We start from the raw sequence: 24,373 nt of genomic DNA, 5'->3' as shown, positions 1-24,373 counted from the left end.
AAGAAAACGTAATGAAGGCTGCTGGGTTTTGGTGCCAAATGAAGATGCGAGTGTGACAGTCAAAGTGTCCAGAAGAACTGGGGCTGGTTCTGTAAGATGCTCAGTAAAACCTACAGCTCATTTCCTTATAAAACTGCACTCATTGTACCTGAGAGTACTGTTTTTTTTTTTTTAAAGCAAAGGGTCGTCTCATACCAAATATTGACTTTGTTTCATGTATTATGGCTCACTGCGGTTTATATTATTTTTTAATGTTGAAACATTTAATTTCATTATTTTTAAGCCAGGGCGGTACGGTGGTGTAGTGGTTAGCGCTGTCGCCTCACAGCAAGAAGGTCCTGGGTTCGAGCCCCGTTGCTGGTGAGGGCCTTTCTGTGTGGAGTTTGCATGTTCTCCCCGTGTCCGCGTGGGTTTCCTCCGGGTGCTCCGGTTTCCCCCACAGTCCAAAGACATGCAGGTTAGGTTAACTGGTGACTCTAAATTGACTGTAGGTGTGAATGTGAGTGTGAATGGTTGTCTGTGTCTATGTGTCAGCCCTGTGATGACCTGGCGACTTGTCCAGGGTGTCCCCCGCCTTTCGCCCGTAGTCAGCTGGGATAGGCTCCAGCTTGCCTGCGACCCTGTAGAACAGGATAAAGCGGCTACAGATAATGAGAAGATTTTTAAGCCATTTTTGTTCTCCAGCATTTCTTTACATGTGCCTAAGACTTTTGCACAGTACTGGGCTTTGATTCGATCGATTTGTCTGTTGATCTTTTCGTATGTTTTCTGTATGATTGTTGTCTTGTTGCTGGATATTTCCACATTCTCTGAATTACATTTATTTGTATTTTTATTTTCCATACAGCATGTACAGTTTCGCACTGTAATTGCATATCTCAAGCTATATGTAATACGACAAAATGGCTCGAGAGCTTGTCAATCTTCATAATACAGCTAATGTAATGACTTCGTACATCACACAGTGACTTACAAAAAATAAAACAGTGGCTCTCTTGCAGTCCAGGGATTTGACCTTATAACCTCTGAGCTCCCACTGCCACCATATTTTTGTCCTTAATGACTAACAAGGAACAGTTCCACTAAACAGCTCCATAAACTGATTAAAAACACTTGGCTTGTTCTGATCTTTAGAGAAATTTTTTTTTTTTTTTGGTAACTTCCAATGTTGAGGACCGGCTCCAAACATCCAGACATGTAAGAAATATGTAAAAATAAAAGAGGTACAGATAATATATTGAAATTATTTTGCACTATGCTAGTTTTTATACCAAATGTTGTATTGAAAATAACACAGTTTTCATGTTTATTGTCTGAAAGACATCTTGATTCTTTAGTTTCTCAATTTCTAGAAGCTTGAGGATGGTTTCTTTGATTGCCGCCGATGTACATTTCTGTTTAGGTGTTGACTACAAAATGGATGTGGGAGATTGTAAATGAAGAATAAAATATCCTTGATTGATTTTTTTCTTCTTTTAATACAGGATGTGAAATAAAGTGTATTAATGTTTAAAAAAATCCTATCTTGCCTGTTGGTCATAAAAATAATGCAGCAATATATTTTTTTATTGTTAAAAAATTGTTTTACATGTATAAGGGATTAAAATACAGTATTATGAATATAGTGATACTTAAAAAAAAAAAAGACTTAGTAATCCATTTACTTCCTGACATTAGAAATTGCTCATAAACTTGCATACTTGAAAAACTGGAATGTGAGTAAACCTACCAAAAGCACTTTGCTGGAATAAGTGATATGTCTTTAAATACTCAATTGGCTTATATAACTTTAAAAAAATAATAAAAATAATTAGAGACTAATCAAATATTTACTCTTGTTTGTTCATATCAATTGTGGTAGTTTTAAAAGAACATTACTGGCATTTCAGAATAAATTTTGGCGACAAGAAAAATAGTCAAATAACTGGACAGTCATGCAGTATTGTTGCTTTGGCTTTGTCTCTGATATTTTTTTTCTGATGTCTATTCAGATCCATGATGTCCTGTTTCTTTGGTCGACATGTTCAGAAAAACAGCAAATGATACTAAAAAAAGAAAAAAACCCAACTATGTCTGCAATTAAACAAAAAGCATGCTTAACTCTTCGGTATATGAACGAGTAGTGCAACGACACACAGCTAGTTAAAGGATTCCTCCTATATTGTACGATTCGGGCAATAGAGATGGAGTTCGGTTTATTTCAGGCTCACATTGGTGATTCATTTCAGATCCAGTGTGCAAGAGTTCGCAGCCAAAGCAACTAACTTGTCACTGCCCAATTATTTACATCCCACACTGTATTTAAGTACAAAAAAAGGATAATACTGAGAATATAAATGTGTGACCAGCAGATGTCAAAAAGGATTTTAGTCAATCATCAATTTTTTCAGGGAATTGAGATAAGTGGGGATGAGAGAACTGACAGATTCATCGTCGTCCGTGAGAATCTTCTCGCCTCTGCCTTCTGAGCCCACGGAGCTGGGCGATCTTACCACCCCTGCATACGGAGTGCTGTAACCCTACAACGAATTACACAGCAGGATGTCAGGACAGGACAAACAGATCAAATATACAGTGGGGCAAAAAAGTATTTAGTCAGCCACCAATTGTGCAAGTTCTCCCACTTAAAAAGATGAGAGAGGCCTGTAATTTTCATCATAGGTATACCTCAACTATGAGAGACAGAATGGGGGGAAAGAATCCAGGAAATCACATTGTAGGATTTTTAATGAATTAATTGGTAAATTCCTCGGTAAAATAAGTATTTGGTCACCTACAAACAAGCAAGATTTCTGGCTCTCACAGACCTGTAACAACTTCTTTAAGAGGCTCCTCTGTCCTCCACTCGTTACCTGTATTAATGGCACCTGTTTGAACTCATTATCAGTATAAAAGACACCTGTCCACAACCTCAAACAGTCACACTCCAAACTCCACTATGGCCAAGACCAAAGAGCTGTCAAAGGACACCAGAAACAAAATTGTAGACCTGCACCAGGCTGGGAAGACTGAATCTGCAATAGGTAAGCAGCTTGGTGTGAAGAAATCAACTGTGGGAGCAATTATTAGAAAATGGAAGACAAACAAGACCACTGATGATCTCCCTCGATCTGGGGCTCCACGCAAGATCTCACCCCGTGGGGTCAAAATGATCACAAGAACGGTGAGCAAAAATCCCAGAACCACACGGGGGGACCTAGTGAATGACCTGCAGAGAGCTGGGACCAAAGTAACAAAGGCTACCATCAGTAACACACTACACCACCAGGGACTCAAATCCTGCAGTGCCAGACGTGTCCCCCTGCTTAAGCCAGTACATGTCCAGGCCCGTCTGAAGTTTGCTAGAGAGCATTTGGATGATCCAGAAGAGGATTGGGAGAATGTCATATGGTCAGGTGAAACCAAAATAGAACTTTTTGGTAAAAACTCAACTTGTCGTGTTTGGAGGAGAAAGAATGCTGAGTTGCATCCAAAGAACACCATACCTACTGTGAAGCATGGGGGTGGAAACATCATGCTTTGGGGCTGTTTTTCTGCAAAGGGACCAGGACGACTGATCCGTGTAAAGGAAAGAATGAATGGGGCCATGTATTGTGAGATTCTGAGTGAAAACCTCCTTCCATCAGCAAGGGCATTGAAGAGGAAACGTGGCTGGGTCTTTCAGCATGACAATGATCCCAAACACACCACCCGGGCAACGAAGGAGTGGCTTCGTAAGAAGCATTTCAAGGTCCTGGAGTGGCCTAGCCAGTCTCCAGATCTCAACCCCATAGAAAATCTTTGGAGGGAGTTGAAAGTCTGTGTTGCCCAGCGACAGCCCCAAAACATCACTGCTCTAGAGGAGATCTGCATGGAGGAATGGGCCAAAATACCAGCAACAGTGTGTGAAAACCTTGTGAAGACTTACTGTACAGAAAATGTTTGACCTCTGTCATTGCCAACAAAGGGTATATAACAAAGTATTGAGATGAACTTTTGTTATTGACCAAATACTTATTTTCCACCATAATTTGCAAATAAATTCTTTAAAAATCAGACAATGTGATTTTCTGGATTTTTTTTTCTCATTCTGTCTCTCATAGTTGAGGTATACCTATGATGAACATTACAGGCCTCTCTCATCTTTTTAAGTGGGAGAACTTGCACAATTGGTGACTGACTAAATACTTTTTTGCCCCAGTGTACAGTACGCTTTTTGGTTGTTGTTGTTTTTTTTGCAGGCAAACTGCTGTCATGGTCAGACTTACTGATGAGTAGCCTTTGCCAAAGCTGCCTCTATTCTTGGTCCTGATCTTAGTGAGAGCAGATTCGGCTATATCAGCTCGCTCCTCTGCGTCATCCAGCTCATGTACTGTCTTTCTGTACTTGGCCAGGTTTACGTTGGCCTGCTCCTCCTGCAATGCAAGAACACATTAATCCACTGCTGAATATTTTAGCTGGTGTCATGACAGTATACGGACATGAAGATACACAGAGTCTCATTTATCAAGGCTGCAGGTGAACAAATCTGAGCATCAAGTAAGAGCATGTTAGGGACATATTATGAAAAAAAAAAAACACCTTTTCAGTGCTTGTGCACATACATTTGGGTATCTGGCACCTACCAAACCCACAAACTCTGAAATAAAACACCCAGTCAGTTTCTTTTGTGCTGCCGATTTCAGAAAACATGAGCTTCAACGAGCCTTTCAGATTTGGCGCCACTTTCCGTGTCACAAGAGGAGCTCATTAGAATCTGTCATCTGAGTATCTCCACTCACTGCTTGAGAACTGGCTTTGTGAATAAATATTCATGAGGAAAAGTGCTACCTGATTGGCTGGTGGAAGAGGGGGTGGGGTGATCAGTGGTTCATTATCATTTGAAGGAACAGGTACTCAAATCAGTTTTGAAGAGGCTTGTTTCAACAGGCTGAGAAGGGAGCTGGGGTGCTTTATCCTTGTGATATTTTGACTTACACATGTCACAGAGGTTTCATCAAAGGAGAACTGAAGTCATTTTTAAACTTCCTTTATTTCTTAATTAACGTGTTATTCAATTACATTTTCGGTTTTAGTAACCTTATATCGTGACTCGTATTGGCAGCTAATTGCAATTAAATATTATACTTATCAGCCTGCCCTGTGATGACCTGGCGACTTGTCCAGGGTGTACCCCGCCTTTCGCCCGTAGTCAGCTGGGATAGGCTCCAGCTTGCCTGCGGCCCTGTAGAAGGATAAAGCGGCTACAGATAATGAGATGAGAATGAGACTTATCAGCCTATTTGGTTTTTAGCCATGTTGAATTTAGTTCGTTTGGTCCACGGCAGGCGTCGCTTATCCACGCGATCTTCATGAGACTTGTGCGAGACTTCGAAACGTGAAGTGTCAGCCAGGTGTCAGTGCCGCCATTTTGAAAACTGTTTTCCAAACGAAATGTTGCACAAAAACGAGTTTAAATGACAATTACTGCCTACTTTTTTCAAACTTTCCTGATTGCTATCAAAACAAACAAAACTTCCGGCTTGATTCCATCAGTGTTCGAAAGAGGACGTGCGCGTCTTTTGACAACGTTGGCAGATGTTGGTCGCTTTGATTTCCGCTGTACGTTTTGCTTCCGTCCTACGATGTCTTGCACAGGTCTCAGCGAATCTCGTTTACGGCCGTTGCTTTGACATATGGACTGATATATTACATAGTGTATTTCAAACACATTCCTACAGTTAATAAAATGAGATAAATAGAGGGCAGCACGGTGGTGTAGTGGTTAGCGCTGTCGCCTCACAGCAAGAAGGTCCGGGTTTGAGCCCCGTGGCTGGCAAGGGCCTTTCTGTGTGGAGTTTGCATGTTCTCCCCGTGTCCGTGTGGGTTTCCTCCGGGTGCTCCGGTTTCCCCCACAGTCCAAAGACGTGCAGGTTAGGTTAACTGGTGACTCTAAATTGACCGTAGGTGTGAATGTGAGTGTGAATGGTTGTCTGTGTCTGTGTGTCAGCCCTGTGATGACCTGGCGACTTGTCCAGGGTGTACCCCGCCTTTCGCCCGTAGTCAGCTGGGATAGGCTCCAGCTTGCCTGCGACCCTGTAGGACAGGATAAAACGGATAGAGATAATGAGATGAGATGAGATGGTCTTAAAGCATGTCTCTATCACACCTCTTTTAATTTAACAGCAGAGCCAGCTCACTGATTAAAAGGATGACGTTGCTGGTTTGGTATTAGGTTTTAGTCAATGCCCAGAGGGCCCCCCCTCTGAGCAAAGGTGAGTCCTTGGTTGCACTCATACCGTTGCACTTATAATAACTGCATTAATTTGACACAAAATATTTTGGATGTAATCCCATTTCTAACAACTTTATCCCTCTGAGGTCTGAGGGTATTTTCTGGCACACTAATGATTTTGGCATGCTCTGAATTTGTCGTCAATTTCAACAAATCCAAGCAGTATTTTCAAAATCCTATGACTTTTTTGTATTCAGCACAAGTTCAGCTACAATAATATCTATGTAGTATGTATATTATGATTGTACTTAAAAAAAACAGATAAATGAAGATATTGTAAAAAGCAGTTTTAGGCAGATCAGACGCTCGCTGGCCGTGCTGTGAAAATTGTGCATGCAGACGCTCATTTAAGTTTCCAAATCTGTCATTGCTTAACTCTTGAATGTTTTCTATCATGAATACCATCCTTAAAAAGCTTATAATCTCTGCTTTCCAAAGACATTTATCTCATTAAGATCTGTTCAGTACTTTGGCAGGTTGAAGTTGGTACAACAGAGTAAAACTCTGCTCGTGTGACGTCGGGAAACTGCTGGTGCTTTCTGAGTCACGGGAAAGTGGTCAGGCTCTCTCTCTCTCTCTCTCTCTCTCCTGATCGGTTTCTGACTGGATTACTCATGAATATCAATCAGATAACTTTTATAGGGCTGTTCTCTGGCTCTCATTGTTTCTGATGAAGTATTCAGCAAAATTTTCCGTCAGCTAGTTTTGATGTTCTGATTCACAGGAGACTTTGAAGTGAGTTTTCGTAGCTTTACCTACTTATTTTTTCAAGTCAAACTGATTCATGTAAATAAATAACTATTTTAGAATATAACTGTAGTTGTTTTGATGAAAAATATTGAGATCTTAGTGGTCGGAATGATATTTAAAAAAAAATGGAAGCCAGAAACACAAGTGTCAATTTCAGTTCAGTTAACGTGAATTGTTTATTGGATGTGGATCACACAGTTTTTTCGAAGCTTGCCTTGAAAGCTGTGAATATTAATCGAAATAATCATTTATATTCTTTTAGATGGGGCGTCACGGTGGTGTAGTGGTTAGCGCTGTCGCCTCACAGCAAGAAGGTCCGGGTTCGAGCCCCGTGGCCGGCGAGGGCCTTTCTGTGCGGAGTTTGCATGCTCTCCCCATGTCCGCGTGGGTTTCCTCCGGGTGCTCCGGTTTCCCCCACAGTCCAAAGACATGCAGGTTAGGTTAACTGGTGACTCTAAATTGACCGTAGGTGTGAATGTGAGTGTGAATGGTTGTCTGTGTCTATGTGTTCGCCCTGTGATGACCTGGCGACTTGTCCAGGGTGTACCCCGCCTTTCGCCCGTAGTCAGCTGGGATAGGCTCCAGCTTGCCTGCGACCCTGTAGAACAGGATAAAGCGGCTACAGATAATGAGATGAGATTCTTTTAGATTAGATTAGATAGAATTTTAGATTAGATAGAACTTTATTGATCCCTTTGCACGGGTTCCCTCAGGGAAATTAAAAAACACTAGTAAGCCCTGCTTAGTTATATAAACACTAGCAAGCCCTACTTAGAAATACAAAGCCCTACAGAGCACAAGGAGGGTATTAGAAGTAATCTTTTATTACTTTTTTATTTTGATAGAGAACGGTAGGTGTGAATAACATTCAATGCTTATTTATGCACATTTTATAATTAACATTGATTTCTCCTTCTTTGTGATGTATAAATGAGAGTTAAGATCAGCTTTATATTGCACAAATTAAGCCATTTGGTGAAACTTTGAAGACGCAAGTATACTGATTTAACCGTTTTACCTAATTAGCATAATTAACACTAATTAAATACTAATTTGCATAATTTGCTTTTACTAATTTTTCAAACTTTGTATTCAGTATACAACCATCTATGTGCCTGCCAATTTCCATGTAAACATCTTGAAAAATAAAAAAAGTTAGGAAGAAAAAACATTTGATCTCATTGGTTAATGAGGCCCATTTTGGACCATGTGATCCTCAGACAGAATATTACGGCAGTTTTCTAAAAAATTAAGCCGTTTTTTCAATCTTTGATTTGTAATATCTCAAGAACGGATAAACATATTTTAATTCTGTAAAAAGTATGCTGTTCTGGGTTCAGTTCTGAATTCAGTGAGATCAGTTTAAAGCAATTTGGATTGAATTTGAATTTCCAACGACTAGAAGTGATCATCTTAAGTTATATTGCTGCTATAATATGAATTTTTCTACCGCTGCACTCTTTGTTTCAGGATGACCCATATGTTTGAATGTAACCTTTCAGTTTTGATTTGTTTAATTAGTTCAGAGTGATTTTTGTCATACCGCCTCCTCGACTTGTCTCTTATAGGTTTTCATTTTAATCTGCAGGCGTTCCAACAGCTCCTGCATTCTCTGCTGGTTCTTCTGGTCCTCCTCAGACTGGAAGAGGAGCTCCTTGAGGCGCCGTTCATTCTTCCGTAGCGTCTTCACCGTCTCCGCATACTTCTTCTGCTCTGTTTCCAAATCCAGCTCCAACTCCTTCACCTGTAGGATAAAAGACAATGCGGACAGCGAAAGAGTTTAGTCAGATATGTATAATAAATAGGGCGGCACGGTGGTGTAGTGGTTAGCGCTGTCGCCTCACAGCAAGAAGGTCCGGGTTCGAGCCCCGTGGCCAGCGAGGACCTTTCTGTGTGGAGTTTGCATGTTCTCCCCGTGTCCGCGTGGGTTTCCTCCGGGTGCTCCGGTTTCCCCCACAGTCCAAAGACATGCAGGTTAGGTTAACTGGTGACTCTAAATTGACCGTAGGTGTGAATGTGAGTGTGAATGGTTGTCTGTGTCTATGTGTCAGCCCTGTGATGACCTGGCGACTTGTCCAGGGTGTACCCCGCCTTTCGCCCGTAGTCAGCTGGGATAGGCTCCAGCTTGCCTGCGACCCTGTAGAAGGATAAAGCGGCTAGAGATAATGAGATGAGATGAGATGTATAATAAATATTATTGGATTGTCTGAAACCCAGTAGCAAAGGAACACATCCTGAGACGTGAGGTCATGGAGTGGTGAATGAAACCTGTATGTGTGTTTGCACGCCAGTGAAGTGGAGTTAATACAGAAGCAGTGTACATTTCTGGGCTTTACCCTGCTTTCCAGCTTCTGAATAATCTTTTTTCCTCCTTTCATAGCCAGCTGCTCAGCCTCATCCAGTCTGACAGTCATGTCTTTGAGCTGAGCTTCCAAGCCCTTCTTGACACGCTCCATATGCATACTGTGTTCCTGCTCCACCCGCAGCTCCTCTGCCACTCGCGCAGTCTGCACAGAAAAAAGAAACGATAGCAGAATCTGGAGAGTTTAAGATGATTCAAGTCGACAGCACACCTACACGTTTTACGTGAAGCATGAAGGAGGCGTACGGTACGCAATCTGATACAAACAACCGAGCCATTTTATTCCCAATATTAATTACAAGTGCTCTGTATCATGTATTACCAAATACTGCATCCTACCTCACATACAGCTTTCTTGATCTTATCATTAGCTGCTCTCAGTTCATTCTGCATCTCCTCGTGCTCCTGAGTGACCTGCTGAAGATCCACCTCCAGTTTCCGCTTCCCGCTGCAGGCTGACTGTAACTGTATCAACATGTCACGAAGGAAACGGTTACACTAAGTTCGTAATAACAAGGTTGAATGCATGACGAATTCATTCACTCTTCACATGAATAGCTCAAGAGTTCAAATCTTTCTTTTGTTTGGGGTTTTACTTCTCTTTGTCACCAGATTTTTAGACTGCTTGGTTCAAGGCTGCACCTGGCTGTTGATGTCGTTGTATTTCTCCGTGGCCTCTTGAAGCTCAGTCTCTAGGATTTTGCGAGCTCTCTCTGCTGTCTCGAGTCCGGTGCGGCTCTCCTCTCCCTCAGTGACCAGCAGAGTGCAGCGTCGCTCCAGCAGAGCCTGTTCCTCTCTCAGCTCCTCCTGCACCCGTGCTTCCTCTTCCAGCTGAACCTGCAGGTCCTGAAGGAAACCGTACAGAGTGTCAGGTCATGTCACTGTGCAGGGTTCATTCGTTTCATTCACTGGACATTTAATCAGGTACAACTAATATCTAGGTTCACAGGTGTGTCACTGTGGGATGCAATAGTGGAACTGCTACCAAGGGTCCTTGGTTGAGGGAGCTTTCAAGGGGTGTTGAATTTTAAAAGATTGGAATCCCATCCAGAATGATTGCACCCTTGAGAAAATCTCATCTCATCTCATTATCTCTAGCCGCTTTATCCTGTTCTACAGGGTCGCAGGCAAGCTGGAGCCTATCCCAGCTGACTACGGGCGAAAGGCGGGGTACACCCTGGACAAGTCGCCAGGTCATCACAGGGCTGACACATAGACACAGACAACCATTCACACTCACATTCACACCTACGTTCAATTTAGAGTCACCAGTTAACCTAACCTGCATGTCTTTGGACTGTGGGGGAAACTGGAGCACCCGGAGGAAACCCACGCGGACACGGGAAGAACATGCAAACTCCGCACAGAAAGGCCCTCGTCGGTCACGGGGCTCAAACCCGGACCTTCTTGCTGTGAGGCGGCAGCGCTAACCACTACACCACCGTGCCGCTTCTTGAGAAAATCTAGCACCTGAAATTGTTAAGAAGCAACCTTTATTTGTCACAGAGCACAGGGTCAGCCATGATGGCAGCCCTGGAGCAGTTAGGATTAAGGGCTTTGCTCAAGGGCCCAGCATGCCCCTTTTCTACCAAGACAGTTGAAGACAGGTGTTGTAGTTGAGTCACTAAACCTTGAGCCCAAGTCCAGTCTCGAGTCCCCAGTGTTCAAGTCTGAGTCAAGTCCAAGTCATTAAAAAAAATTTCAAGTCAAGTCCACTACTGATCCGATTCAAGTCTGAGTCGAGTCCACCACTCCAACCGCACCATTTGACGGTGTCTGTTTCAGTGCCATTAACATTAGATTGTTCCTGAACATGACATATGAACAGCTGACTGTCAGGGGGTGCAAAGTATTCTGTCAGAGATGGTTGGGAGACGGATGTAAGTGCAGAAGGTGTGTTTATTCATACAAATGAAGAGGGTAAACAATCCAGAATGCCAGGCAAAATCATAAAATGGTGAAACAGGCAATAGGTCGAGCGAGGCACAAACAGGCTATCGTAGACTCAGCAGACTCAAAGACGAGAAACAGGAAATCAGGGATCAGGAAACCAAACAAGGAAATAAGGCTTGGTAATGTGTCAGCAATACCACTCAATACTTCGCAAAGTAAGTGTGTTTTCACGGTTTTTATATAGACGTGCTGAATGCGCCTTAATCCTGTGCTTGGCGCATGCGCTGTCCTGAGCGCACCCAAGAGTCTATCTGATGCACGCGCCAAGGCATGCAGGTGTGACACTCTTGCATGAAATTAGTACAAAATTAATGTAGATATAAATATCTTATGCCAAATTATTATGGCACGTTACGAAAAATAAAGAAAAAATCCGAGTCCTCGTCTCCAATTTACAAGTCCGAATGCAGTTAATGCACGAGTCCGAGTCCAAGTCTGAGTCATCAGTGCTCAAGTCCAAGTCAAGAGTTCTTAAAATTAGGGCACGAGTTGGACTCGAGTCCGAGTCCTGGACTTGAGTACTACAAGCCTGGTTCAAGGGCCGGTTCACAGCCGGGGCCTAATATCAAACAAGTTCTTCATGTTTCAAAAGCCAAAGAACCAGATCTTGGCCAGGAAAACTGGTCCAACACATTACTAGTCTAGAGCCAAGTACTGCTTTCCTCAGGGGCCAGTGGTGGAATTATAGTGACCAACAAGACCAACTAACAATGTGTCTGGATGCCAATGTAGGCTTGCACACACTTGTAAAGAGACGATGTAATCCACCATTGTTGTTGTTGTGCTTGGCATTAGCGCTGCTGTGAAAGCGAAGGTGTATACAGTGATGTAATGACATGGCTCTGTGGTGGCTCTCTAGACGGTGGAAAAGCAAACAGGTTCTTAGAAGGTTTGCAAGTTCAATCAACTCTGAACCAGCACCAGCACCTAGTTCATGTTGGTAGAAAGGGCTAGACTGGGTTTGCACACTCAAAGTTTGATCATATGCACCAGGCAGGTAGTGTGGCTGAGGTGTTGGCTGAAGGTTCTAGTCTCTTTGCAGGTGTGGGATTGACTCCCACTGCTGCCAAGACGCATCTTGGAATTCAAAGAACAGCCTCACTCATGTACATTAAACCGACTGGACTTCTGTTAAAGTCAATGTTATCGACATTATTAAAGGTCTCTAAGTACCTGTTATTAAGATCTGTTTCGGGTGAAAGCATTAATACCGGTTAATTACGCTAACATTACATTTATTTTTTGTCCGGCTTACATAACAGTGACAGGGTAACAGCAGCAGCTTGGTGGTGCTGGAGCTTGAACCTGACATTCTGTTTGGTAGGTGAGCGTAAGAACTAATTAACTGAGCCACACACACAAAATACCCCATTCATAAACGCTCAACGTGATCCAAAACTACACTACCGTTCAAAAGTTTGGGGTCACTTTGAAATTTCCTTATTTTTGAAAGAAAAGCACTATTCTTTTCAATGAAGATCACTTTAAACTAATCAGAAATACACTCTATACATTGCTAATGTGGTAAATGACTATTCTAGCTGCAAATGTCTGGTTTTTGGTGCAATATCTCCATAGGTGTATAGAGGCCCATTTCCAGCAACTCTCACTCCAGTGTTCTAATGGTACAATGTGTTTGCTCATTGCCTCAGAAGGCTAATGGATGATTAGAAAACCCTTGTACAATCATGTTAGCACAGCTGAAAACAGTTGAGCTCTTTAGAGAAGCTATAAAACTGACCTTCCTTTGAGCAGATTGAGTTTCTGGAGCATCACATTTGTGGGGTCGATTAAATGCTCAAAATGGCCAGAAAAATGTCTTGACTATATTTTCTATTCATTTTACAACTTATGGTGGGAAATAAAAGTGTGACTTTTCATGGAAAACACAAAATTGTCTGGGTGACCCCAAACTTTTGAACGGTAGTGTATGTAATCAAAAGGTGGGCACAGTTGCAGAGAAATGCAGAACCCCCCCCCCCCCCCCCCCCCCAAACAGCGGATGTGTTGAACCTTGATCTGTTGTTGCATCTTTTTGACAGTCTTCATCAGGTCTGCATTGTTCTTGTTGAGCAGGTCCACCTGTAACTCCAGCTCACTGATATCACTCTCCATCTTCTTCTTCAGACGCGCTCCCTCTGTCCGTCCCTTCACCTCAACATCCAAACTGGCCTGGAGAGACTCTAGCGCCCTCTGGTGGACTTTCCTTAACATAGGATTCATACCATAGGTTTGTTTACCCTTTATCATTCATCACTTTTGTAAGCAGTGCAGCACAAGCAAGAGAAAGCTCAAAAGTCAAAGAAGAGAGAGCTCCTTACTCGAGACAATATTTTTGTGAAAAAGAGGGAAGATGAAATGAAGACGATCACAATCAGACACACTATGTTATGAAATATTTTGTGTGCAAGTAAACCCATCGTTATTCTATAACAATTAAATGTGCACCTGGCAGCTTCCAGCTCCTCCTCCTTCTCCTGCAGTCTGCGCTCAGTGTCTCCTTTTGCTTGAGAAAGCTCCAGCTGCAACCGGAGTACTTTAGTCTCCTCAGCCTGCAAAGTCAAATCGAGGATTAGACATGTGTTTCTAGTTTGCATTGTCACATGGCTGTTGTGCTCATTCAGTTCTGTAAAGGATTTAGTTATAACAAGTTGGACAGACATGTGTTAGACTCGGTTTGCAGACTCAAAGTTCAGTATAACGTTGCCAGCAGGTAGTGTGGCTGAGTGGTTCAAGACCCTGGATTAAGGCTCCAGTTTCTTTGGGAACGTGGGTTTGAATCCCGACACAGGTTTTGGAATTCAGGACTTTCAAAAGGATGATCACAGACATACAATAAACTGACTGAATTTCCATCCATAACCACTTATCCTGTGCAGGGTTACAGGCAAGCTGGAGCCTATCCCAGCTGAGGCGGGGTACACCCTGGACAAGTCGCCAGATCATCACAGGGCTGACACATAGAGACAAACAACCATTCACACTCACCTACGGTCAACTTAGAGTCGCCAATTAGCCTAACCTGCATGTCTTTGGACTGTGGGAGAAGCCGAAGCAAACCCACGCAAACACAGGGAGAACATTCAAACTCCACACAGAAAGGCCCCCGTTGGCCACTGGGCTCAAACCCAGAACCTTTTTGCTGTGGGGCGACAGTGCTAACCACTACACCACTGTGCCGCCTTTGACTGAATTTCCATCATAGAAAATGTTATTGACATTATTCAGAATCTCTAAGCACCTGATAATAACATCTGTTTGGGGTGAAAGCGTTAATACTGGTGTGATAATGGGGTCAAATGCATTTTAAATATCAGCTGCTCACTCAGATTCGTCAGAGATCTAAATGAATTTGCAATGTGAAAGGCCAAGTCAAGTCAAGTTTATTTTTATAGCGCTTTTAACAATAGACATTGTAGAGAAGCAGCTTTACAGAATTTTAATGACTTTAAACATGAGCTAGTTTTATCCCTAATCTATCCCCAATGAGCAAGCCTGTGGCAACAGTCAAACCCAAAAACCAAAGTCCTTCCCACGCCATGTGGCACACTGTGGCAACAGTGGCAAGGAAAAACTCCCTCAGACGACATGAGGAAGAAACCTCGAGAGGAACCAGACTCAAAAGGGAACCCATCCTCATTTGGGTGATAACAGACAACATGGTAACATTTTTAACAGTTTTAACATGAAGTCTGTTTCGTTGATGTTATAACGCTTCATTGATGGAAACTTGAGTGCAAAACTGGTCATGACAACTGCAGTCCTAAAGTTAGCAAGTCAACTGTAGTCCTCAGCCATAAAAGCATTACTGTAAGTGTCCAGAGTGTCTTCCAAGTGTGACTTTCAACTGTCCATATGGGGCCGTCCTCCATAGGAGTGATGTGATGAGACTTCAGCCAGACACAGGGCATCAGGATGGATCAGGCAGGTCCGAGGAGCAGAAGAGGTCAGCATCAGGCTTTGACTCGTGATGAGTTCTCAACACTCACAGGTGTTGTTAAGTTCATTGTTTTTTGCACAGTGTTACAAAAGTGTGTTTGAGTGGCCTACAGTGGTGCTTGAAAGTTTGTGAACGCTTTAGAATTTTCAAAATTTCTGCATAAATATGACCTAAAACATCATCAGATTTTCACACAAGTCCTAAAAGTAGATAAAGAGAACCCAGTTAAACAAATGAGACAAAAATATTATACTTGGTCATTTATTTATTGAGGAAAATGATCCAATATTACATATCTGTGAGTGGCAAAAGTATGTGAACCTCTAGGATTAGCAGTTAATTTGAAGGTGAAATTAGAGTCAGGTGTTTTCAATCAATGGGATGACAATCAGGTGTGAGTGGGCACCCTGTTTTATTTAAAGAACAGGGATCTATCAAAGTCTGATCTTCACAACACATGTTTGTGGAAGTGTATCATGGCACGAACAAAGGAGATTTCTGAGGACCTCAGAAAAAGTGTTGTTGATGCTCATCAGGCTGGAAAAGGTTACAAAACCATCTCTAAAGAGTTTGGACTCCACCAATCCACAGTCAGACAGATTGTGTACAAATGGAGGAAATTCAAAACCATTGTTACCCTCCCCAGGAGTGGTCGACCAACAAAGATCACTCCAAGAGCAAGTTGTGTAATAGTCGGCGAGGTCACAAAGGACACCAGGGTAACTTCTAAGCAACTGAAGGCCTCTCTCACATTGGCTAATGTTAATGTTAATGTTCATGAGTCCATCATCAGGAGAACACTGAACAACAATGGTATGCATGGCAGGGTTGCAAGGAGAAAGCCACTGCTCACCTAAAAGAACATTGCTGCTCGTCTGCAGTTTGCTAAAGATCACATGGACAAGCCAGAAGGCTATTGGAAAAATGTTTTGAGGACAGATGAGAACAAAATAGAACTTTTTGGTTTAAATGTGAAGCGTTATGTTTGGAGAAAGGAAAAGACTGCATTCCAGCATAAGAACCTTATCCCATCTGTGAAACATGGTGGTGGTAGTATCATGGTTTGGGCCTGTTTTGCTGCATCTGGGCCAGGACGGCTTGTCATCATTGATGGAACAATGAATTCTGAATTATACTAGTGAATTGTAAAGGAAAATGTCAGGACATCTGTCCATGAACTGAATCTCAAGAGAAGGTGGGTCATGCAGCAAGACAACGGCCCTAAGCACACAAGTCGTTCTACCAAAGAATGGTTAAAGAAGAATAAAGTTAATGTTTTGGAATGGCCAAGTCAAAGTCCTGACCTTAATCCAATCGAAATGTTGTGGAAGGACCTGAAGCGAGCAGTTCATGTGAGGAAACCTACCAACATCCCAGAGTTGAAGCTGTTCTGTACGGAGGAATGGGCTAAAATTCCCCCAAGCCGGTGTGCAGGACTGATCAACAGTTACCGGAAACGTTTAGTTGCAGTTATTGCTGCACAAGGGGGTCACACCAGATACTGAAAGCAAAGGTTCACATACTTTTGCCACTCACAGATATGTAATATTGGATCATTTTCCTCAATAAATAAATGGCCAAGCATAATATTTTTGTCTCATTTGTTTAACTGGGTTCTCTTTATCTACTTTTAGGACTTGTGTGAAAATCTGATGATGTTTTAGGTCATATTTATGTAGAAATATAGAAAATTCTAATGGTTTCACAAACTTCCAAGCACCACTGTAAACTAGTGAATGTAGGCTCCTGTCTCTTTGGAGACATGGGTTCGAATCTCAGGTTTTGAGACGGATGAGACATGAATTGAACTTAATGATCCCGAACAGATGTAATTTGTTATTTGGGAAAGACAGTGAAAAAAAGCCCATATTTACTGTAGGTGTATAATACAGCTTCCAGACAAATTGGAGAAACACAGATGGATCAGTATCATTATAACTTGCATTGATTTGTCCGCAGCATTATGGTTTAAATTTCATACAAACATGGTGAAACAATGAAAGTTGTACTCTGAATGGAATCATTATTGTGAATATACAAGAGTATTAAAATTCACTTTCAAATGCATCCTTGACGACAAACATACTTCAGCAACAGATTCAATCAGCGCCAATAATCCGATCCACTAAGTTGATTAGTCTGGGCTGTTTCACTGTGTGTATTACTGCGCTTATCCATGTATAATTCTACGTCCTACTTCAAAACGGTTTGATGTGAACATATCCGTAGTGAGGGATGGGGTAGAACATGCCTTTTCTTCTTCTTGTCTCTTTTGTGAATAAAATAACAGTGACTAGTTATTCTTAAAGTATTGATATTGTTAAAAAAGGCAAATCCTTCTTCTCAGTGTAACTATACAAGATCTCAAAGTAAGGAAATGTTGCCTCCGGGCGGACATGACACTGCAACAAAGGCACTTAAAGAGTAACAGTGTTTTTCCCCACTGTCAGTTGGCCTAGTGGTTAGTGCGTCTGCCTCTTGACCAGGAGCTTGTAGGTTCTACTCATGGTTGGGTCACACCAAAGACCATCATAAAAATGGTATCGACTGGCAAGGCACACTGCAATACAGATGTGAGTGGGGAGTCAAACTCTCACTTTTCCCAGAGGACCAGCCCTCCAATGTAACCCTATGTGAGAGGCTGAGGGCTACTGAAACGGAGATCGGTGCTGCCTGATGTGCCTTAAGGGCCTGGTTTGTACTTGGATGGTTGACTGCCTGGGAAGCCCTGGCACAGGAGGGACTTTGACTTTTTTGAATGTTTTTCCCACAGTGCTGTTGGTGAACTTGTGTTCATTGTGTTCATCATGAACTCCGAAGCTTACAGAGGCATTTTGGATGCAAATCTAAAAATTTGTAATGCAATTATGACAAATATTGAATGAAATCAAAAGTATTATAATGTCTTTAAAAGGAAAGACATTTCTTTTTCAATTATGAGCACAATATTCTTATAATGACTCAGATCTGATCTTGGAGGAACAGCTTTATTTCGCCAACGATCTCATCTCATCTCATCTCATTATCTCTAGCCGCTTTATCCTGTTCTACAGGATCGCACGCAAGCTGGAGCCTATCCCAGCTGACTACGGGCGAGAGGCGGGGTACACCCTGGACAAGTCGCCAGGTCATCACAGGGCCGACACATAGACACAGACAACCATTCACACCTACGGTCAATTTAGAGTCACCAGTTAACCTAACCTGCATGTCTTTGGACTGTGGGGGAAACCGGAGCACCCAGAGGAAACCCACGCGGACACGGGGAGAACATGCAAACTCCGCACAGAAAGGCCCTCGCCGGCCACGGGGCTCGAACCCGGACCTTCTTGCTGTGAGGCGACAGCGCTAACCACTACACCACCGTGCCGCCGCCAACGATCTTTGATTTATTATTTACTGACCTTTGTGTACTATCTACCTGACTCAGTTGGATCTAGCCTTATGCATCTACAGTGCCTTGAAAAAGTATTCATACCCCTTGAACTTTTTCACATTTTTCCACCTTACGACCACGAACTTAAAAGTTTTTTTTATTGAGATTTTATGTGATTGACCAACACAGAGTAGCACATAATTGTGAAGTGAAACAAAAATGATAAATGGTCTTCAAAATTTTAAACAAATAAAAATCTGAAAAATGTGGTGTGCATTAGTATTCAGCCCCCTGTACTCTGATACCTCTAAATACAATCCAGTGCAATCAATTGCCTTCAGAAGTCATCTAATTAGTTAATAGAGTCCTACTGTGTGTAATTTACTCTCAGCATAAATACACTTGTTCTGTGAAGGCCTCAGTGGTTTGTTAGAGAACACTGAAGAACAAACAGCATCATGAAGACCAAAGAACTCACCAGACAGGTCAGGGATAAAGTTCTGGAGAAGTTTAAAGCAGGGTTAGGTTATAAAAAAATATCCCAAGCTCTGAACATCTCAAGAAGCACTGTTCAATCCATCATTCAAAAATGGAAAAAGTATGGCACAACTGCAAACCTACCAAGACATGGCCGTCCACCTAAACTGACAGAGCGAGCAAGGAGAGCACTGGTCAGAGAAGCAGCCAAGAGGCCCATGATCACTCTGGAGGAGCTGCAGAAAATCCACAGCTCAGGTGGGAGAATCTGTGCACAGGACAACTATAAGTCATACACCCCACAAATCTGGCCTTTTTGGAAGAGTGGCAAGAAGAAAGCCATTGTTGAAAGACAGGCATAAGAAGCCATGTAGGGGACACAGCAAACATGTGGAAGAAGGTGCTTTGGTCAGATGAGACCAAAGTTGAACTTTTTGGCCTAAATGCAAAGCGCTATGTGTGGCAGAAAACTAACACTGCTCATCACCCTGCACACACCATCCCCACTGTGAAACATGGTGGTGGCAGCATCATGCTATGGGGATGCTTTTCTTCAGCAGGGACAGGGAAGCTGGTCAGAGTTGATGGGAAGATGGATGGAGCGAAATACAGGGCAATCCTGGAAGAAAACCAGTTGGTGGCTGCAAAAGACTTGAGACTGGGAAGGAGATTCACCTTCCAGCAAGGCAATGACCCTAAACATACAGCCAGAGCTACAATGGAATGGTTTAGATCAAAGAATATTCATGTGTTAGAATGGCCCAGTCAAAGTCCAGACCTAAATCCCATTGAGCATCTGTGGCAAGACTTGAAAATTGCTGTTCACAGACGCTCTCCATCCAATCTGGCTGAGCTTGAGCTATTTTGCAAAGAAGAATGGGCAAAAATTTCAGTGTCTAGATGTGCAAAGCTGGTAGAGACATACCACAAAAGACTTGCAGCTGTAATTGCAGCAAAAGGTGGCTCTACAAAGTATTGACACAGGGGGACTGAATACTAATGCACATCACATTTTTCAGATTTTTATTTGTTTAAAATTTTGAAGACCATTTATCATTTTCATTTCACTTCACAATTATGTGCTACTCTGTTTTGGTCTATCACATAAAATCTCAATAAAAAAAACTTTTAAGTTCGTGGTTGTAAGGTGGAAAAATGTGAAAAAGTTCAAGGGGTATAAATACTTTTTCAAGGCACTGTAGTCTTGTTGATTCTCTGTTGTTGTTTGGATGTATCTATGGGTCTATGTGAATTAGCTCTCTCAGTTGTCAACTCAAGAGTAGATTTATCCTGTCTCCGAAATCACTCGCTACTCGCTATATAATGGACTATATAGTGAGTTGACCATTTTATGGCCCTGTCCGAATGTATAGTGATAATTATTACACCCTATATAGTGGACTTATGGTATCCCACAATGCACCATGAAAAGTAGTATACAACTGATGGTCACTAACCAAGCAATATATACCATCATGCATTGTGTCAGGGTGCAGGCACCTACGGATGTATGTGCAGGGGAGAGCGGGGAAAGCAAGCTGGAAACAAAGCCAAAACGCAAGACTAGAATCGAGGTTGTAGGACAGGCGAGGGGCGATCGATCAGTAGACGGGGCAATGCGGACAGGACTAGAGAATAACGAGAAAGATACGAGAGCGTGGGTCGAGAACACAGTAAAGCAGGCAGTAGAATAAAGGCTCAGTATGACAGGAATGAACACTGAACGATACTTCGCATCGAGTAAGAGTGGGAGAGGTGTGTATCTACAGTAACGGGGCTGATGAACCAGGAAACGAGTGACAGGTGTATTTATAATAAACAGGTGATAGAGGACGCTGTGGTTCATGGGTGTTGTAGTTCTGAGCGGCCATGTTTGTAGTTGGGTTCGGACTGGTGCTCTCGACAGCATTACTGACACATTTCAGTTGCGCTGAAAAGAAAGAAATGTGTTGGGGTGAATGGAGGGAGGAAGAAACGCATTATAAACGGACATTCAAGTACAATTAAAAATAGTAAGAGAATAGAAAAAAGCTAAAATAGAAAAAGACAGATAAAATACAAGAATAAAAGTTACAGTGCAGAGCGAGGAATTAATCAAAAGCCTCGAATTTGATTTAATAAAAGGCAGCGGCAAAGAAGAAAGTATTCAACCTTGATTTAAAAGAACTGAAAGATGCAGCAGACACAAAGTACTTTGTACTGATTAATGTGGGAAATACGCTCAGGATACAGTGGTGCTTGAAAGTTTGTGAACCCTTTAGAATTTTCTATTTTCTGCATAAATATGACCTAAAACATCATCAGATTTTCACACAAGTCCTAAAAGTAGATAAAGAGAACCCAGTTAAACAAATGAGACAAAAATATTATACTTGGTCATTTATTTATTGAGGAAAATGATCCAATATTACATATCTGTGAGTGGCAAAAGTATGTGAACCTTTGCTTTCAGTATCTGGTGTGACCCCCTTGTGCAGCAATAACTGCAACTAAACGTTTCTGGTAACTGTTGATCAGTCCTGCACACCGGCTTGGAGGAATTTTAGCCCATTCCTCCGTACAGAACAGCTTCAACTCTGGGATGTTGGTGGGTTTCCTCACATGAACTGCTCGCTTCAGGTCCTTCCACAACAATTCGATTGGATTAAGGTCAGGACTTTGACTTGGCCATTCCAAAACATTAACTTTATTCTTCTTTAACCATTTTTGGTAGAACGACTTGTGTGCTTAGGGTCGTTGTCTTGTTGCATGACCCACCTTCACTTGAGATTCAGTTCATGGACAGATGTCCTCACATTTTCCTTTAGAATTTGCTGGTATAATTCAGAATTCATTGTTCCATCAATGATGGCAAGTCGTCCTGGCCCAGATGCAGTAAAACAGGCCCAAACCATGACACTACCACCACCATGTTTCACAGATGGGATAAGGTTCTTATGCTGGAATGCAGTCTTTTCCTTTCTCCAAACATAACGCTTCACATTTAAACCAGAAAGTTCTATTTTGGTCTCATCGATCCACAAAACATTTTTCCAATAGCCTTCTGGCTTGTCCATGTGATCTTTAGCAAACTGCAGACAAGCAGCAATGTTCTTTTTGGAGAGCAGCAGCTTTCTCCTTGCAACCCTGCCATGCACACCATTGTTGTTCAGTGTTTTCCTGATGATGGACTCATGAACATTAACATTAGCCAATGTGAGAGAGGCCTTCAGTTGCTTAGAAGTTACCCTGGTGTCCTTTGTGACCTCGTCGGCTATTACATGATTTGCTCTTGGAGTGATCTTTGTTGGTCGACCACTCCTGGGGAGGGTAACAATGGTCTTGAATTTCCTCCATTTGTACACAATCTGTCTGACTGTAGATTGGTGGAGTCCAAACTCTTTAGAGATGGTTTTGTAACCTTTTCCAGCCTGATGAGCATCAACAACGCTTTTTCTGAGGTCCTCAGAAATCTCCGTTGTTCGTGCCATGATACACTTCCACAAACATGTGTTGTGAAGATCAGACTTTGATAGATCCCTGTTCTTTAAATAAAACAGGGTGCCCACTCACACCTGATTGTCATCCCATTGATTGAAAACACCTGACTCTAATTTCACCTTCAAATTAACTGCTAATCCTAGAGGTTCACATACTTTTGCCACTCACAGATATGTAATATTGGATCATTTTCCTCAATAAATAAATGACCAAGTAGAATGTTTTTGTCTCATTTGTTTAACTGGGCTCTCTTTATCTACTTTTAGGACTTGTATGAAAATCTGATGATGTTTTAGGTCATATTTATGCAGAAATATAGAAAATTCTAAAGAGTTCACAAACTTTCAAGCACCACTGTAATATGGATTTAATCACAGAAATGCATGCATGTATTTATTCTTTTGAAAACCCACCAGCCGACTGATCTGGCACGTTTTAATTGTGCAACAGTAATGACGTAAATAACGGCGCGGCGGCGAAGTGTCCAAAAGTGGGTTGTTGTTTTTTTTTTTTTCATTTTACCAATGAGCTCACTATAGAATCCTTTATATAGAATTCCCTATATAGTGAATAGGGAGTACTAAATAAATGAAAGATTTGAATGAATGAGTGATTTCGGGGGGCGGCACGGTGGTGTAGTGGTTAGCGCTGTCGCCTCACAGCAAGAAGGTCCGGGTTTGAGCCCCGTGGCCGGTGAGGGCCTTTCTGTGTGGAGTTTGCATGTTCTCCCCGTGTCTGCATGGGTTTCCTCCGGGTGCTCCGGTTTCCCCCACAGTCCAAAGACATGCAGGTTAGGTTAACTGGTGACTCTAAATTGACCGTAGGTGTGAATGTGAGTGTGAATGGTTGTCTGTGTCTATGTGTCAGCCCTGTGATGACCTGGCGACTTGTCCAGGGTGTACCCCGCCTTTCGCCCGTAGTCAACTGGGATAGGCTCCAGCTTGCCTGCGACCCTGTAGAACAGGATAAAGCGGCTAGAGATAATGAGATGAGAATGAGATGAGATGAGATGAGTGATTTCAGACACAGCCTTAGTCTCACTGAAGGCATGAACTGTGGGCAGGACTTACTAAAATATACTGCAGTTGTGTTAGACACAAAACTATGTATGTTTGTTATCTCTTCTTCTTCTTTTCTTCTTCTTCAAATAGTGTTGCCATCCCCTCTCAACCCTAATTGAACTCGCTGACCTCACTCCTGACTAAGCTGCTGACATGTGCCTCGAACTTATCTCAGTCATCACATCTCACAGACCTACCTGTCTACATGTCAATAATTGATGTAGAACAGATGGGTTCCCTTTCAAAAGGTTAAAAATCCTTCCATAGTAATGCTCAAAGAATCTTTTTTTCCCATAAGAGTGTAGACTACAAAAGGACCTTCCTACTATATCCCTAGAACTTTTCCAGTCTTGTTTGGTTCTAAAAGATTTACATATTCATATGAAAAGTTGTATTTAACATCAACCTAGGAATGGATTTTGGAGGTTTGATGTTTATTGACTTATGTCTTTTGGGTTGAGTGGTCTAAGGCGCTGGATTAAGGCTCCAGTCTCTTCAGGGGTATGGGTTCAATACTACCAAAGGAAGGCTAATTGTGGTTGTAGTTTAGAAATGTTTATGATTACCATCCATCCATCCATCCATCCATCCATCCATCCATAACTGCTTATCCTGTACATGGTCGCAGGCAAGCTGGAGCCTATCCCAGCTGACTACGGGCGAGAGGCGGGGTACACCCTGGACAAGTCGCCAGGTCATCACAGGGCTGACACATAGACAC

General features: G+C 42.3%; 1 protein-coding gene across 3 annotated transcripts in view; it reads right to left on the bottom strand.

The window, feature by feature from the left end:
- Positions 1-1,548: 1,548 nt before the first annotated feature.
- The window catches only part of LOC132898197 (myosin-16), a 115,747-nt gene continuing 92,922 nt past the window's right edge, over positions 1,549-24,373 (bottom strand). For all 3 annotated transcript variants that reach the window (XM_060939646.1, XM_060939647.1, XM_060939645.1), the window contains 8 exons: positions 13,767-13,870; positions 13,332-13,524; positions 10,008-10,211; positions 9,705-9,830; positions 9,340-9,510; positions 8,547-8,747; positions 4,248-4,394; positions 1,549-2,519 (listed from right to left, as the gene is read on the bottom strand). In XM_060939646.1, the coding sequence (XP_060795629.1) occupies positions 2,367-2,519; positions 4,248-4,394; positions 8,547-8,747; positions 9,340-9,510; positions 9,705-9,830; positions 10,008-10,211; positions 13,332-13,524; positions 13,767-13,870 (1,299 nt within the window). In that variant the 3' untranslated portion in view covers positions 1,549-2,366. The remainder of the gene's footprint in view (positions 2,520-4,247; positions 4,395-8,546; positions 8,748-9,339; positions 9,511-9,704; positions 9,831-10,007; positions 10,212-13,331; positions 13,525-13,766; positions 13,871-24,373) is intronic.

Source organism: Neoarius graeffei, chromosome 14 (genome assembly GCF_027579695.1).
Source record: "Neoarius graeffei isolate fNeoGra1 chromosome 14, fNeoGra1.pri, whole genome shotgun sequence".
Lineage (NCBI taxonomy): Eukaryota > Metazoa > Chordata > Actinopteri > Siluriformes > Ariidae > Neoarius > Neoarius graeffei.
The sequence above is the reverse complement of the archived record's forward strand: the minus strand, read 5'-3'. Positions and strand labels throughout refer to the sequence as shown.